The following is a 12,794-nucleotide window of genomic DNA, read 5'->3' as shown; positions in this document are numbered from 1 at the left end:
ACAACCCTAGACATTTAGTATGTTCAGTGAAGTAGATTTAAGTCAGGAAGGAAGGTCATGTAGACGTAGTGTATGTGCAAATGTTGAGGTGTTTTTTTGAAAGAGCTGAGTAGGAACCCTGGAGTTAGATAGTGAAAGAGTGGGGAAAGAGGAAAGTCCTAGAAGTGGAGCAAATAATGTATAAGGGTGAGTGAGTCCAGTTTCCCTATTTAGAGTTAATCAGGATTTTACCTTTGGTGTCACCAGTTTTTATGGTCTTCAGTTTTTTTTTTTCTTTATAGACTTCACTTACGAGTACATCACGATGATAAAAGATATGAATGTGATGAATGTGGGAAAACATTTATTCGTCATGACCATCTTACAAAGCACAAAAAAATACATTCAGGTAAGGTGTACTTTGTAATGATGTTTACAGAAGCCTTTAAAAAAGCACCCGCTAGAGGACATACTACATCATGTTTATATTGGCTATAATTTTAATAATTTGACATTGATAATGCTGACTCTGAAAATTTTTTTTTTAAATATCTGAAAGGGACATAATTTTATGACATGTTTTTGTTCACTGTAATTTTAGTCATTTGGTTGCCTTTTATGACTACAGACTATATTTTGATGTTTGTTTTAATCAAATTGTCAAAATTTGCATTTTGCATATTATGTGGATGTATACAATAATTGATATTGACATTTCTCTAAATGGAGATGCCAAGATAACATTGCTCATTTTAATTGGATTTGAAAGAAGTTAGCAAAACATATTTGAAGAGAAATGATTATAATTGGGTGTTAAAGTTTATGTAATAGTGAATTTTTGAAACCCTATCTTTGGAAAAGAGTACCTTAATAATCCTGATCAATTTCAGATCTTTATACCATATTTATAAGTTTCATATTCTGGGGCTTTCTTTCATATTTTCCTCTCAGATTGATGTTCAGGAAGTGCTAAGAGAGCCAACTATATGAGCACAATAATGGGAAAGAGCCATCTCTATGAGCACAGTAGAACAGGTGATTATTATTATTATAAACATAATCTAAGTATAAAGTATGCAACAGATATAATTATTTTCTTAAATGATCCCAGTGAGGTTGCAGGATGCAGTTGTTATCAACACTTTAAGAGATGCTCGCTGAAATTACGCATTTTCGTTTTTAGGAGGAGAATTCTAAATTCCTAATTCTAGAGATCACATGCTTTAATTGCATCTGGATTAAGTTGAGACAGTGGTTTTTAAAGGCCAAGCCTCTGTAACTGAAGAACAGAGATGAGAAATGGGACTCATTTAGAATTTTACTTCATATTTGTGTTTTGGCTCATTACAAATAAATGTATGAAATCCCCATAGATGAAAAATATTTTAAAAATAGAATACAAAGAGGGATGCCTGGGTGGCTCAGTCAGTTAAGCATCTGCCTTCAGCTCAGGTCATGATCCCAGGGTCAAGCCCCTTGTCGGGCTCTGCTCAGCGGGAAGTCTGCTTCTCTCTCTCCCCCTGCCCCTCCACCCCGCTTGTGCTCTCTCGCTGTCTCTCTCAAATAAATAAATGAAATCTTTTAAAAAAATAAAAATAAAGTACAAAGATCTGAAAATGTTCAGGTCCTTTTTATTAACAGTAAAACAGCCTCTTCTTGATTCAGTGTATTTTCATTTGAAGTGTTTGACATCTAGACTTACTATATTCCTAAAAAATTACTGAGTTTTGAAGTAATTTCATTTATTTTGTCCTGTTACATTGAAAGGTAAGATTTGAAGTCTACAGCAAAAACCCTATTCGTTCCTTTTCCAAGTGAGGGAAAAGGGCTCACATCCATGAAAATAAGCATAGGTTCACTGAAGAAAGGTTTTTGAGTAAGGAATATAAAGCAAATAGCCCAGAATAAAGGGTGGCCTTACTTTTCTGGTATATTTCCCATCATGTTATCTTACTGTTTGATAATATATTTCTGGAGGAAAACTGAATTGCATATTATAATCAAAATATTTGGGTCTTTAAGGTGAGAAGGCTCATCAATGTGAAGAATGTGGAAAATGTTTTGGTCGTAGGGATCATCTCACTGTTCATTACAAAAGTGTACACCTGGGAGAGAAAGTGTGGCAAAAGTAAGTGAAAAAGCAGTTTCCCATAATTACTACATTGGATAAGTATAGGTTAGAGGAAAGTTACAACTTGTCTCATAGTTTATTTTGTTTAATTGGGGATAGGTTAACTAGCTCTCTTTTTTCTGGCTTCTATAGCTTCTCTGCTGACCTAACAGAATTCAGTGAAACATTTTTGTTTTACTTGTTTTCAGTTGACTTAAGGCTAGAGGTGGTAGACATTGAAGTTAATGACTAATATAAAATCTTGAAATTCTTTGGGCATTTCATTTATCTTTGGTTGCTGTGGCTTTTACCTAAAAGTATAAATGTGCTGCCCTATATATTATACTTAATAAGAGCAATTATTGGGACATGTTTCTAGTCAGAATTTAGATTTCTTTTTAACCAGACTGAGCATTTAAAATGGTATTTTATTTGAAGGAGGCATGTGCTATCCTAAATACCAACTTTTTTTTTAATTCCAATATATTTAATATACAATATTATATTAGTGTCAGATACACAATATAGTGATTCAACAGTTCTATACATTACTCAGTGATCATCATGATAAATGTACTCTTAAATCCCGAACCTATTTCACCTATTCCCCCTGCCCACCTCTCTCTGGTGACTATCAGTTTATTCTCTAAGAGTCTGTTTTTTGGTCTCTTTTTTTTTTCTTTTGAACACCAACTTTTTAATAAAATTTAGTATTCAGGTTTAACTGAGATGAGTTGTTGAGTGTAAAATGTTCAGAGAATCCATGTTCTTGGACTAGGTGTTTGGAACAAATGCTAAGTAATAGGTGCCAAGAAACTTAGGTTAATATACTGAGCATCATCAACAAAATATACATAGTATCTTTAAATGTAGTAAGTGATAGACCACTTTGAAGAAGAGTGGGAAGTGCTGATTTGTATCCATTTTTTATATTTTCACATACTGGTTTATATTTTCTTTCACTGATTTTGTTCAGTGATTCACTCATTGAATCAATGTACTCATTGTAGTCACTGAATTCTTTTATTCATGAGATAATAGGAATCCTGCTAAGTGCTAGGACAGAAAGATATACATGATGCTGTATAGAAAAGGAAATAAGGGGGCACCTGGGTGGTTCAGTCGGTTAAGCATCCAGCTCTTGATTTTGGCTCAGGTGATCTCAGGGTCGTGGGATCAAGCCCAGCGTCAGGCTCTGTGATCAGCTCAAAGTCTGCTTGTCCCTCTTCCTCTGTTTCTCTTGTCGTTTGTGTGCGCTCTCTCTCAAATAAATAAATACATAAAATCTTTTTTTTTTTAAAGGAAATAAGAATTTCAGCATATTGTATGAATGGGTGGAAAACAGACTGAACTGCAGACTCACTTGTTCCTGAGGGTCTATAACTTTTTCTCAACCCCTTTATACTTTTAAAAATTATTCAGTATCTCAGGAGCTCTTGTTACATAAATTACAATATAAAAATTATATTATTGTTTAAATAAATTATATAAATCATATTAAAAATTCAATTGAGAAAAAATTCAGTACTTATTTATTAATTCAGTTAAAAATAGTAATATACCCATTGCATGCTCACATAAAAAGCAATTTGTGAAGAATAGCTACTTTACAAAACAAGTTAAAAATATTAAGAGTGGCATGTTTTACATTTTTGTAAATCTCTCTAATGGCTTAATAGAAGACAGTTGGATTATCATATCTGCTGCCATGCATTATTTTATTTGAAGTAAATGAAGAAAATCTAGCCTCTCTATACATAGTTGGTAAAAGAAGGAGTATTATGATAGCAGTCTTAGATAATTGTGGTTATTAGTCTTTGCTACTACACTAAAACTGTTTAAGTGCTAGTTTCTTAAAGGTAGTTGCAAGGTGCAATCTGAAACAAGATTAATGAAGTTTTCATACTCTGTTACAGTCTATTGGTCTTGTACTTGAATGAATTTTTTTACCTGTGCATAAATTGTAATATGATGCATTTGTCATTTGGAAAATATGGGTTCACTAAATTATGCCAATTTTCTAAATGTTAGCACATTTCACAGTACAGGATCAGCAAATCACATTTGTTAATATTGCCTCTAGTCTCTCAGAAAGGAGTATTGGGAAGCTGTCAACATCACAAGGGCAGCTGCAAGTTCTCCAGAATTTTTATACTAGCTTGAAAGCTCAAACTTTATCATTGATGACCAATACTGAAGTAACAGTTTTACTTCCTTTAATTTTCAAGAAAATATCTGCCAAATACTCAAGTCTGTAACTGTGGCTTGTCTTTTTTTCTTTCTTGTCTTTTATTCTTTCAAGTAAGATGGTATTTCGTGAGGAAGTGGCTCCTTCAGCCCACCGCTCAGACTCAGGTACTTGGGTGTGCGGTGAAGTGCTGTGTCGTTGCCACTCCGTCACAGAGAACATTACAAAGGCCACAGTCTGAAAGGTTGAAACTGAGAAAAATTAGTAATTTAACTCCTTCACCACATTTTTCTTTTCTTTCTGTGAGTGCCTGGCAGTGAGGAGCACATGACGATTAGTACATTTTGGTGCCGCGGCCTTGTTAGAGCTGACGTACTGGCACTCTTACCTCCCATGTCCTTTGTACATGTCATTAGTGTAAATGTCAACACAACGAGAAAGGCAAATAATGTTATGGTGTTATTTTGAAAATAACTTTCATCTTATAAACCCTGTGAAAGAATTTTGGGATTCCCTCACTGCCACAAGAGCCTGTGGGCCTGTCTGCTGGCCTAGATAATTATGGAACCAGAAGCTGTAGGTTCCACTTTCTACAAGGGTTGGCTAATGGTGGATCTAGAATATGAAGCCTTTATGGAACCAGTACTTATTCCTATGTGATAAACAGCCACTGAAGATTTTAAACAAGAGGGTGACACAGTTGGATTTCTTTTGGGGTAGATCACTCTTATTGGTGTAGGGAGGCTGGATTTGTGGTGGATAAATCGAGGCAAGTAAATCAGCCAGTTAGAAAGCTGCTAGAATTTAGGAAAAAGATGGTGAGGGCCTAACTCGGGAGTAGCATTAGTAATAAATAGTAGAAGGTACTTATTTGAAAAATACTTAGTTTTTTGAGATAATGGGAGTAGTCATGGATAATTCCTGTTTTCAAGGAATTCCACTTTTCAAGTGGGTGGGTGATAAACTGGCCAGTGAGATAGAGAAAACAGAAGATGGACTAAGTTTACAGAGGGAGATGATGAATTGTTTGGTGTGTATTGACTTTGAGATGCTTAATGGAAACTCAAACATGAAATGTGATAGGTAAATCTAAGTCTAAATCTCAGGAGTGAAGACTGACCTGTGGATAAAGATTTATATGTGAATACATAAAATAAGATTATCCAGGGAAAGAATGTGGAGTGCTTAAGGTTAGCACCACTCCTCCTACCCATTATTTTCTAATGTTTCTTCTTCCCTTTTAAACGTTTTAAAATGGTGACTTTATTTCAGTATCCTTATCTACTTCTCCACTTTCCATTCACTATAATAAGCTGTTGCTATATGACCTCTGACTTTACCTCTTAAATTGCTGTCAGTATAAGTTCCTTATTGCCAACTCCAATAGACATTTTTAAGTCCTTTTCACACTGGGCATCTCAGCTTCATTTGGAACTGTTTATCCCTCCTATCCTGGAAAATCTATACTCTAGCATCCATGTGAGAAGGGAGAGGTACATATATAGGGCCTGACCCATCGCGGTCTTTGTACATTTTATCTTTATCCTATGTTCACTGTGAGACACTTAAAGTGTTGTGAGCATCTATATGTTTAAAACTTCACTCCGTTCATGGTATAGACCATGATTTCTTAGCCATAGCTAAGGGGAGGACATTTTGGGCCAGATAATTCTTTGTTGGGGAGCTGTCCTGTGCACTCTAGAATGTTTATTTATTGGTATTCCTGGCTTCTATCTAGTAGATGGCAGTAGCACCTACCTACCCCCAGTTGTGAAAACCAAAAATGTCTTCAGGCATTGCTAAATACCCCATGCAGGGCAAAATTGCCCCTAGTTGAGTACCGCTGTGTCTCTGTGTGTGTGCCCATGGTGACCCTGTTTGTATCTCTGTTTGTATTTACTAGATATGAACAGAATAAGACAAACCAAGTATACTGGTTACAGGTCTTTTGCTAAGTTTATCAGTGACACTCCCAAGTCACTAAATCTAGATTATCTTTTTAAATGTCTGTTTCATCAAGTAGAAGTAAGTTTCTGGAAGACAGGGCCTTGCATGGAGTTTTTGTAGCCACTTTGTAAATGTTGAGTTGAATGACTTGAAAAGTATGAGTGGCATTTGAAACCTTAGGCGTACTATTGCTATTGAATATTGGTAACGATATGCTAAACATTCCAGTAAGACTCAGTAGATCTGTTAAAAGCAAACTGTCTTACAGAACATTATAGTAGCCTATATTTGAGTTAATTATTTGGCATGTACTCATCAGGTATGAATTACTTCCAAGGTGAGATGATAGGCTTTCCTAATAACCACCACTTAAATGCGAATCATTTTACAAATATCTTAATCCTCACAATCCCTCACAATGAAATTGGAGTCTAGGATTGTTTAAATCACAAACACATATTCTTAGGTACTGCTCTCTACTGCGTGATAAGGTAGCTTTGAGTACTTTATAGCTTTTTATGTCTATTAATCTGTAATAAAAATAAAGGACTGGTATCTTGTTCTTTTAAAATTTAGGTATAAAATTTAAGTTCAAGTTTGTAGTATTTATTATTTGTGTTATTAAGTGAACCAATTAGAGCAGTGTCACCTTTTTGATGAAGGCACATTTTGAGGTTGCTGTAGTTTCTCTTCATTCAGCCCCAGCATCTATTTTTTAAATTTAATTGTTATACTCTACATGCAGAGAAATTCATTGTTTGTAGTGTATAGTTCCGCAAGTTTTGACAGATGCATGTAGTCATGTAATCATTACCACAGTCAAGATACAGAATAGTTCCATCACCCCTAAATTTCCACCAGACTTCTTTGTTCAACTCCTTTTTTCTTCCTTCAACCCATCATTGATCTGTTTCTGTCCCTATAATTTTTCCTTTGATATTTTTAATAGCAAATAATAATAATACAGAAGTCCAGTGATTTAAATCTTAAAAGTAAGTGGTTTAAAGTTAAAAGTCTAAGGACCTCTTTTTACAAATTTGTATGTTGAATGTAACTGGAGGAGGAAGAGCCAGAGGTAAGGTTGGTACTTTAAAAGTATTTCCACATTCCTTTGGATTTCTATGCTTTATTAATGTGAGAATTATATGTAAATTTTGTAAATTAACCTATTTTCATTATGTTATTAAAGTTATATTGAAAACTCAACCCTTTTTATGTTTCTTAGATACAAAGCAACCTTTCATCAATGTGACGTTTGTAAGAAAATTTTTAAAGGCAAATCAAGTCTAGAAATGCATTTTCGGACGCATTCAGGTAAAAGCTAATGGGTACTTTATTTATATCTTTGTGTAATTATTCAGGAGTAAAATATGGACATTTAAACTTTGTTGTTCTTCGTTAAATTTTTTTGTCTTTTCCCCATACGATTTTTACTTATTTTATTAAAATTGATGTCATGAATGAGCGATATTCTGCCTTTTGATTCTCTGTAAGCTTCAATATTTTTTAATATTATTTTGTAAAGTTGGGGCAAATTTTTCTTCATAGGGAATTTACTCAATGTTTAGCTCTAATTTTCCCCTTTTCTGGATGTTTATATTTGCTCTATATCTATGTAACTCTCTGAAGACATTCCTTTTTTTTTCCCTCTTTTAAAAGAATAAATCAGATAGGATTTGATTATCTTGCTTAACCAAGTTACTCTTGTATACTTTCCTTTACACATAGTCAGTTGTGATTTGTAGGTAGTTACAGTAGAATGATTTGCTTCAGCTGCTCTCCAGAAGATAATCATTTTCTAAACCTTTATTTTTTCCCCCTTGGTAATGCTACCATATTTTGAAATATAGACTCTGTTGGATTCTTTCTTATATGTTGTCATAGTCCTTGTTTGACTTCCCATAGAAATTAACAATTCTTAAACCTTTCCTTTCTTTCTTTTTAAAAAAGAAACTTATTTATGCATTTATGGCTGTTTTTTATTTATTTGGATTTTGTCAAGCTGCTGTTTTAGAAGAGAAAAATAATTGATTTCATAAATATCAGAATGGAAAATAACTGGATTTGGGAAATTTCAATACCAAAGAATTTATTACTTATACGGTGCTGCTGTTAAAAATAAAATACAACCCCCTCCAAAGGAAAAAGTCATAATTTGGGGGTACATACATAGGAATATAAAATGAGGAAATCATATTAATGCTATCTTCCATATTATTTATAAATAATAAGCTTAATAAACTCATGGTTTGAAAGAAATGATGAACTTACAGAAAGTTAATTCAAGACCATTGATGATTTAAGAATTGTAAAACTGCAGGAATTATTTTAGAGGAGAAACTTAATAAGGGCTGGCTTTATAATTGCATTCAGTTTTTAAAACCATTGATTTATAGTAATTAGTCAATGACCAATGACAATGTGGAATTTCCATCTCTGAATATCTCAGTTAGTTGGAATTAGGGACAAGTCACTCTGCCCATTGAAAATTACAGAAATGAGCTCTATTACAGAATAAGACAAAGATTATCGCAGTTATGAAATGAGAGGGAGAAATCACCTAAAGCAGAGGTCAGTAAACTTCTTTGGTGAAGAGCTAGATAATAAATATTTAAGGCTTTGTGGGCCAGTCTCTATCACTCAGCTCTGCTTCTGTAGCATGAAAGCAACTGTAGACAATGTGTAATCAAATAAACATGGCCACATTCCAATAAAACTTTATTTACAGAAACAGGCAAGAGGCTGTATTCAGCTTTCGGGCTATAGTTTGCCAACTTCTAATCTAAAGTAATCAGCAGGCTACCAGACAGGACTTCACAGTGTGGCCCTTCGACAAACTGGTTTCCATATTTCCCGGTCCATTCCTGAGATTTATAGGTCCAGAAACTCACTTTTATGTCTGTACACTGAGAGTTATAAATACTCTTAGGAGTTCTTCGTAATAACCACTGGAAATAGATTCACGAGAATGTCAGCTTTTTATTCACCTTTTAGAGAATGAATAGTGTACTAGCCGAGGTATCCTTTTTCTCTAATCAAGGAAGCAAAGTTGCTAAATTTATTAAGCAGAAAAATATAGAGTAAAATTAGGTAGTAATTTTATGGAATAGTTTATCAAGGAAATGGTGAAGGATACTGAATCATCCTTACCGTTTTAATAGTGTACCTCTCTTGTGACCAGAATAATTTTGCTCCCCAAATTCTTTTTCCCTAGCCAGGATACCCTTAGTGCATTATCTGTACTGCTTTTTTAAAGAAACAGATTCATGTTTTTTTGGAATCCCCTTAACTAGATTCCATATAGACCTTTCCTTTTCTGGTAATATATTCTTTCTCTAGGCGAGCTATAACGAGTGGATTGGTTTCAGTTTTGGCCAGGTCAGTATACTTAATTGGTTCAAATGAGTAATATGATCAGTGCTTAGCCAGGACTTGCAAATAGTAGGTGCTTAATAAGTATTTGTTGAATGAATTAATTTATCATGTTCACCTTTGACTAACCTCTAATCTATCTGATGTTTTCAAACCACACAATTAGGGAAATTGGTTGGAATAGAGATACAAGATTTTCTTTTGTAAATGGCTTACTCTCATCCATTAGGTGTTTTGCTTGTTGTAATTCTCAGAGTAGTGATTACATCTGTTCTTAGCAGTAGTCTTGTTGAAATGTAGTGCATTTATTTAAAATAGGCATTAAAGCTGATAAATTTAGGGCCTGATTTTAGACTTGGTAGAATTTTCTAAGCTGTATGTAAAGTACCCAAATCTTAATGAACAGCTCAATGAATTTTTATAAATGAATACATCTATGTAAACACCACTCAGATTAATATAAAGTTATTAATATGTTACCAGTACCAAAATTGCAGAAGTATCTTCTCCAGTCCCTCCCAGTTGATAACCTCCTTGCAAAATAATCATTATTTTGACTTCTATCACCATTAATTAGTTTTGCCTGTTTGAACTTGATATAAATGGAATCATACAGTATGTACTCTTTTTTTTTGTCTGGTTTACTTCACTCAGTATGATGTCTATGAGATTCATACATAGAAATGGGTTTGTTTCTTTTAATTTTCATAGGACTATACCACAAGTTATCCATTGTACTTTGATGGACACTTGGTTTGTATTTACTTGGATCTATAATGAATAAAAGCTCTGAAAATTCTTGTTCATGATTTTTCATTATACATATGCATTTATTTCTCTTGTGTATATGCCTTGCCACGGGATTGTTGGCTGATAAGATATGCATATGTTCTACTTTAGTAGACACTACTGAATAGTTTTCCAAGGTAATTGTGCCAGTTTGCATTCCATCCAGTAAGTATATGGTTTATGAGAATTCCAGTTGCTCCATGTTTTCACCAACACTTGATACTGTCTTTTTTTTTAAGCCATTCTGATGGATATGTAGCACTGTCTCAAAGTGGCTTTAATTTGCATCTCTGTGAAAGTAATGATATTGAGCACATTCCCATATACTCATTTGAATACCCCCTTTCTTGGAATACCTGATTCATTCTTCTGCTGATTTTCTTAAACTGGATTGTCTGTCTTTTTCTAAATGATTTGTAGGAGTTATGTCTGTATTCTAGATATGTGTCCATTGTTGGATATCTAAATTGCAGATTCATTCTACTCTGTGGCTTTCTTCTCACTCTAGTAATGGTATCTTTCAGTGACTGAAGTTTTTGAATTTTATAGAAGTCATGTATCAGGTTTTTTTTTCTAGTTAGTTTCTTACTGTATCCTCTTTAAGAAATTGTTGCCTGTTCTGAGGTTGTTAATATTTTTTTCTGTTACCTTCTAGAAGATCTATTTTAACTTACATATTTAGATTATGAACCTTCTGTAATTTACTTTTGTGTTCATTATTAGGTAAAGGTCAAAGTTCCTTTTTTACTTTTTTCTTTTTACATGTAGCTATCTAGTTACCCCAGCACCATTTATTGGAAAGACCATCCTTTCCTTAACAGCATTTCATTGGCGTATTTGATTTAAATTAAGTGATCATATATGTGTGGTTTGTTTTGGGGCTTTGCTCAGTTCTTTTGTATTATTTGTATACCCTTGCACCATTGCTATACATAAATTACTATGGCTTGTGATATCTGGTACTGTAAATTATCCAACTTTATTCTATTTGGTGTCTTTATTATTCTTGTTCCTTTATGTTTTTATACAAATTTTGAAACATCTTATTTCCAAACACAAACACCTGCTCGGAATTTTATTAGAATGTCATTGAATATATAGTCAATTTTTCCTTAATTGATTACTTTATAATATTGAATCATCCAATCCATGAACAATCCCTACATTAACTTAAGTTCTTTTAAATGTTTTTCAAAGATGTTATAGTTTTGGGGGGTACCTGGCTCATTTGGTGGAGCATGTGACTCTTGATCTCAGGGTCATGAATTCAAGTTTGCCATTGGGCATGGAGCCTACTTAAAAAAAAAAAGATGTTATAACTTTTTAGTGCAGATATCTCACACATTTTCATTAGATTTATATCTAGATGTTTGATGTTTTTGTGCAAAATTATAAATTGTATTTTTATTTGTATTTGTTTCTGATGTATAGAAATGCAGTTGAGTTTGTATATTGACTTTTTTTTTTAAGATTTTATTTATTTATTTGAGAGAGAATGAGATAGAGAGCATGAGGGGGGGAGGGTCAGAGGGAGAAGCAGACTCCCTGCTGAGCAGGGAGCCCGATGCGGGACTTGATCCTGGGACTCCAGGATCATGACCTGAGCCGAAGGCAGTTGCTTAACCAACTGAGCCACCCAGGCGCCCCTGTATATTGACTTTTTATCCAATAACTTCGCTAAGTTCTCTTATAAGTTCTCTTATTTTTGTAGTTTAGCTCTTTTTGGATTTTCCAAGCATACAAACTGGCCATCTGTGAATAGTGACAATTTAATTTTTCCCTTTTCAAATCCTTTTCTCTCTCTTGGCCTTATTGCTTTGGTTGACATCACCAGTGGTATATGACTAGAAATACTGACTAGTGGACATCCTTGTCTTATTCGCAGTCTTCAGGGAAAAGCTTTCAATATTTCATAATTAAGTATGATGTTTTCTGGGGCTCCTGGGTGGCTCAGTCAGTTAAGCATCTGCCTTCTGCTCAAGTCATAATCCTGGGGTCCTGGGATCGAGCCCCACATCGGGTTCCCTGCTCAGCGGGGAGTCTGCTTGTCCCTCTCCCTCTGCCCCTCTTCCCCTGCTCATGCTCTCTCTCTCTCCTCTCTCAAATAAATAAATAAAATCTTTAAAAAAAAAAAAAAGTATGATGTGGGGCACCTGGGTGGCTCAGTCGTTAAGCGTCTGCCTTTGGCTCAGGTCATTATCCCAGGGTCCTGGGATCGAGCCCCGCATCGGGCTCCCTGCTCTGCATGAAGCCTGCTTCTCCCTCTCCCACTCCCCCTGCTTGTGTTCCCTCTCTCGCTGTGTCTCTCTCTGTCAAATACATAAATAAAATCTTTAAAAAAAAAAAAAAGTATGATGTTTTCTATATATTTTGTAGATACTGTTTATCGGATAAATTACCATCCATTCC

General features: G+C 34.4%; 1 protein-coding gene across 1 annotated transcript in view; it reads left to right on the top strand.

Moving 5' to 3' along the window:
- ZBTB41 (zinc finger and BTB domain containing 41) overlaps nucleotides 1-12,794 on the top strand; it is a 46,864-nt gene that overhangs the window by 23,178 nt on the left and 10,892 nt on the right. Inside the window, exons 8-10 of the mRNA XM_036109069.2 lie at nucleotides 282-388; nucleotides 2,002-2,107; nucleotides 7,450-7,538. Of these exons, the coding sequence (XP_035964962.1) occupies nucleotides 282-388; nucleotides 2,002-2,107; nucleotides 7,450-7,538 (302 nt within the window). The remainder of the gene's footprint in view (nucleotides 1-281; nucleotides 389-2,001; nucleotides 2,108-7,449; nucleotides 7,539-12,794) is intronic.

Source organism: Halichoerus grypus, chromosome 7 (genome assembly GCF_964656455.1).
Source record: "Halichoerus grypus chromosome 7, mHalGry1.hap1.1, whole genome shotgun sequence".
In the NCBI taxonomy this organism is placed as follows: Eukaryota; Metazoa; Chordata; class Mammalia; order Carnivora; family Phocidae; genus Halichoerus; species Halichoerus grypus.
The sequence above is the reverse complement of the archived record's forward strand: the minus strand, read 5'-3'. Positions and strand labels throughout refer to the sequence as shown.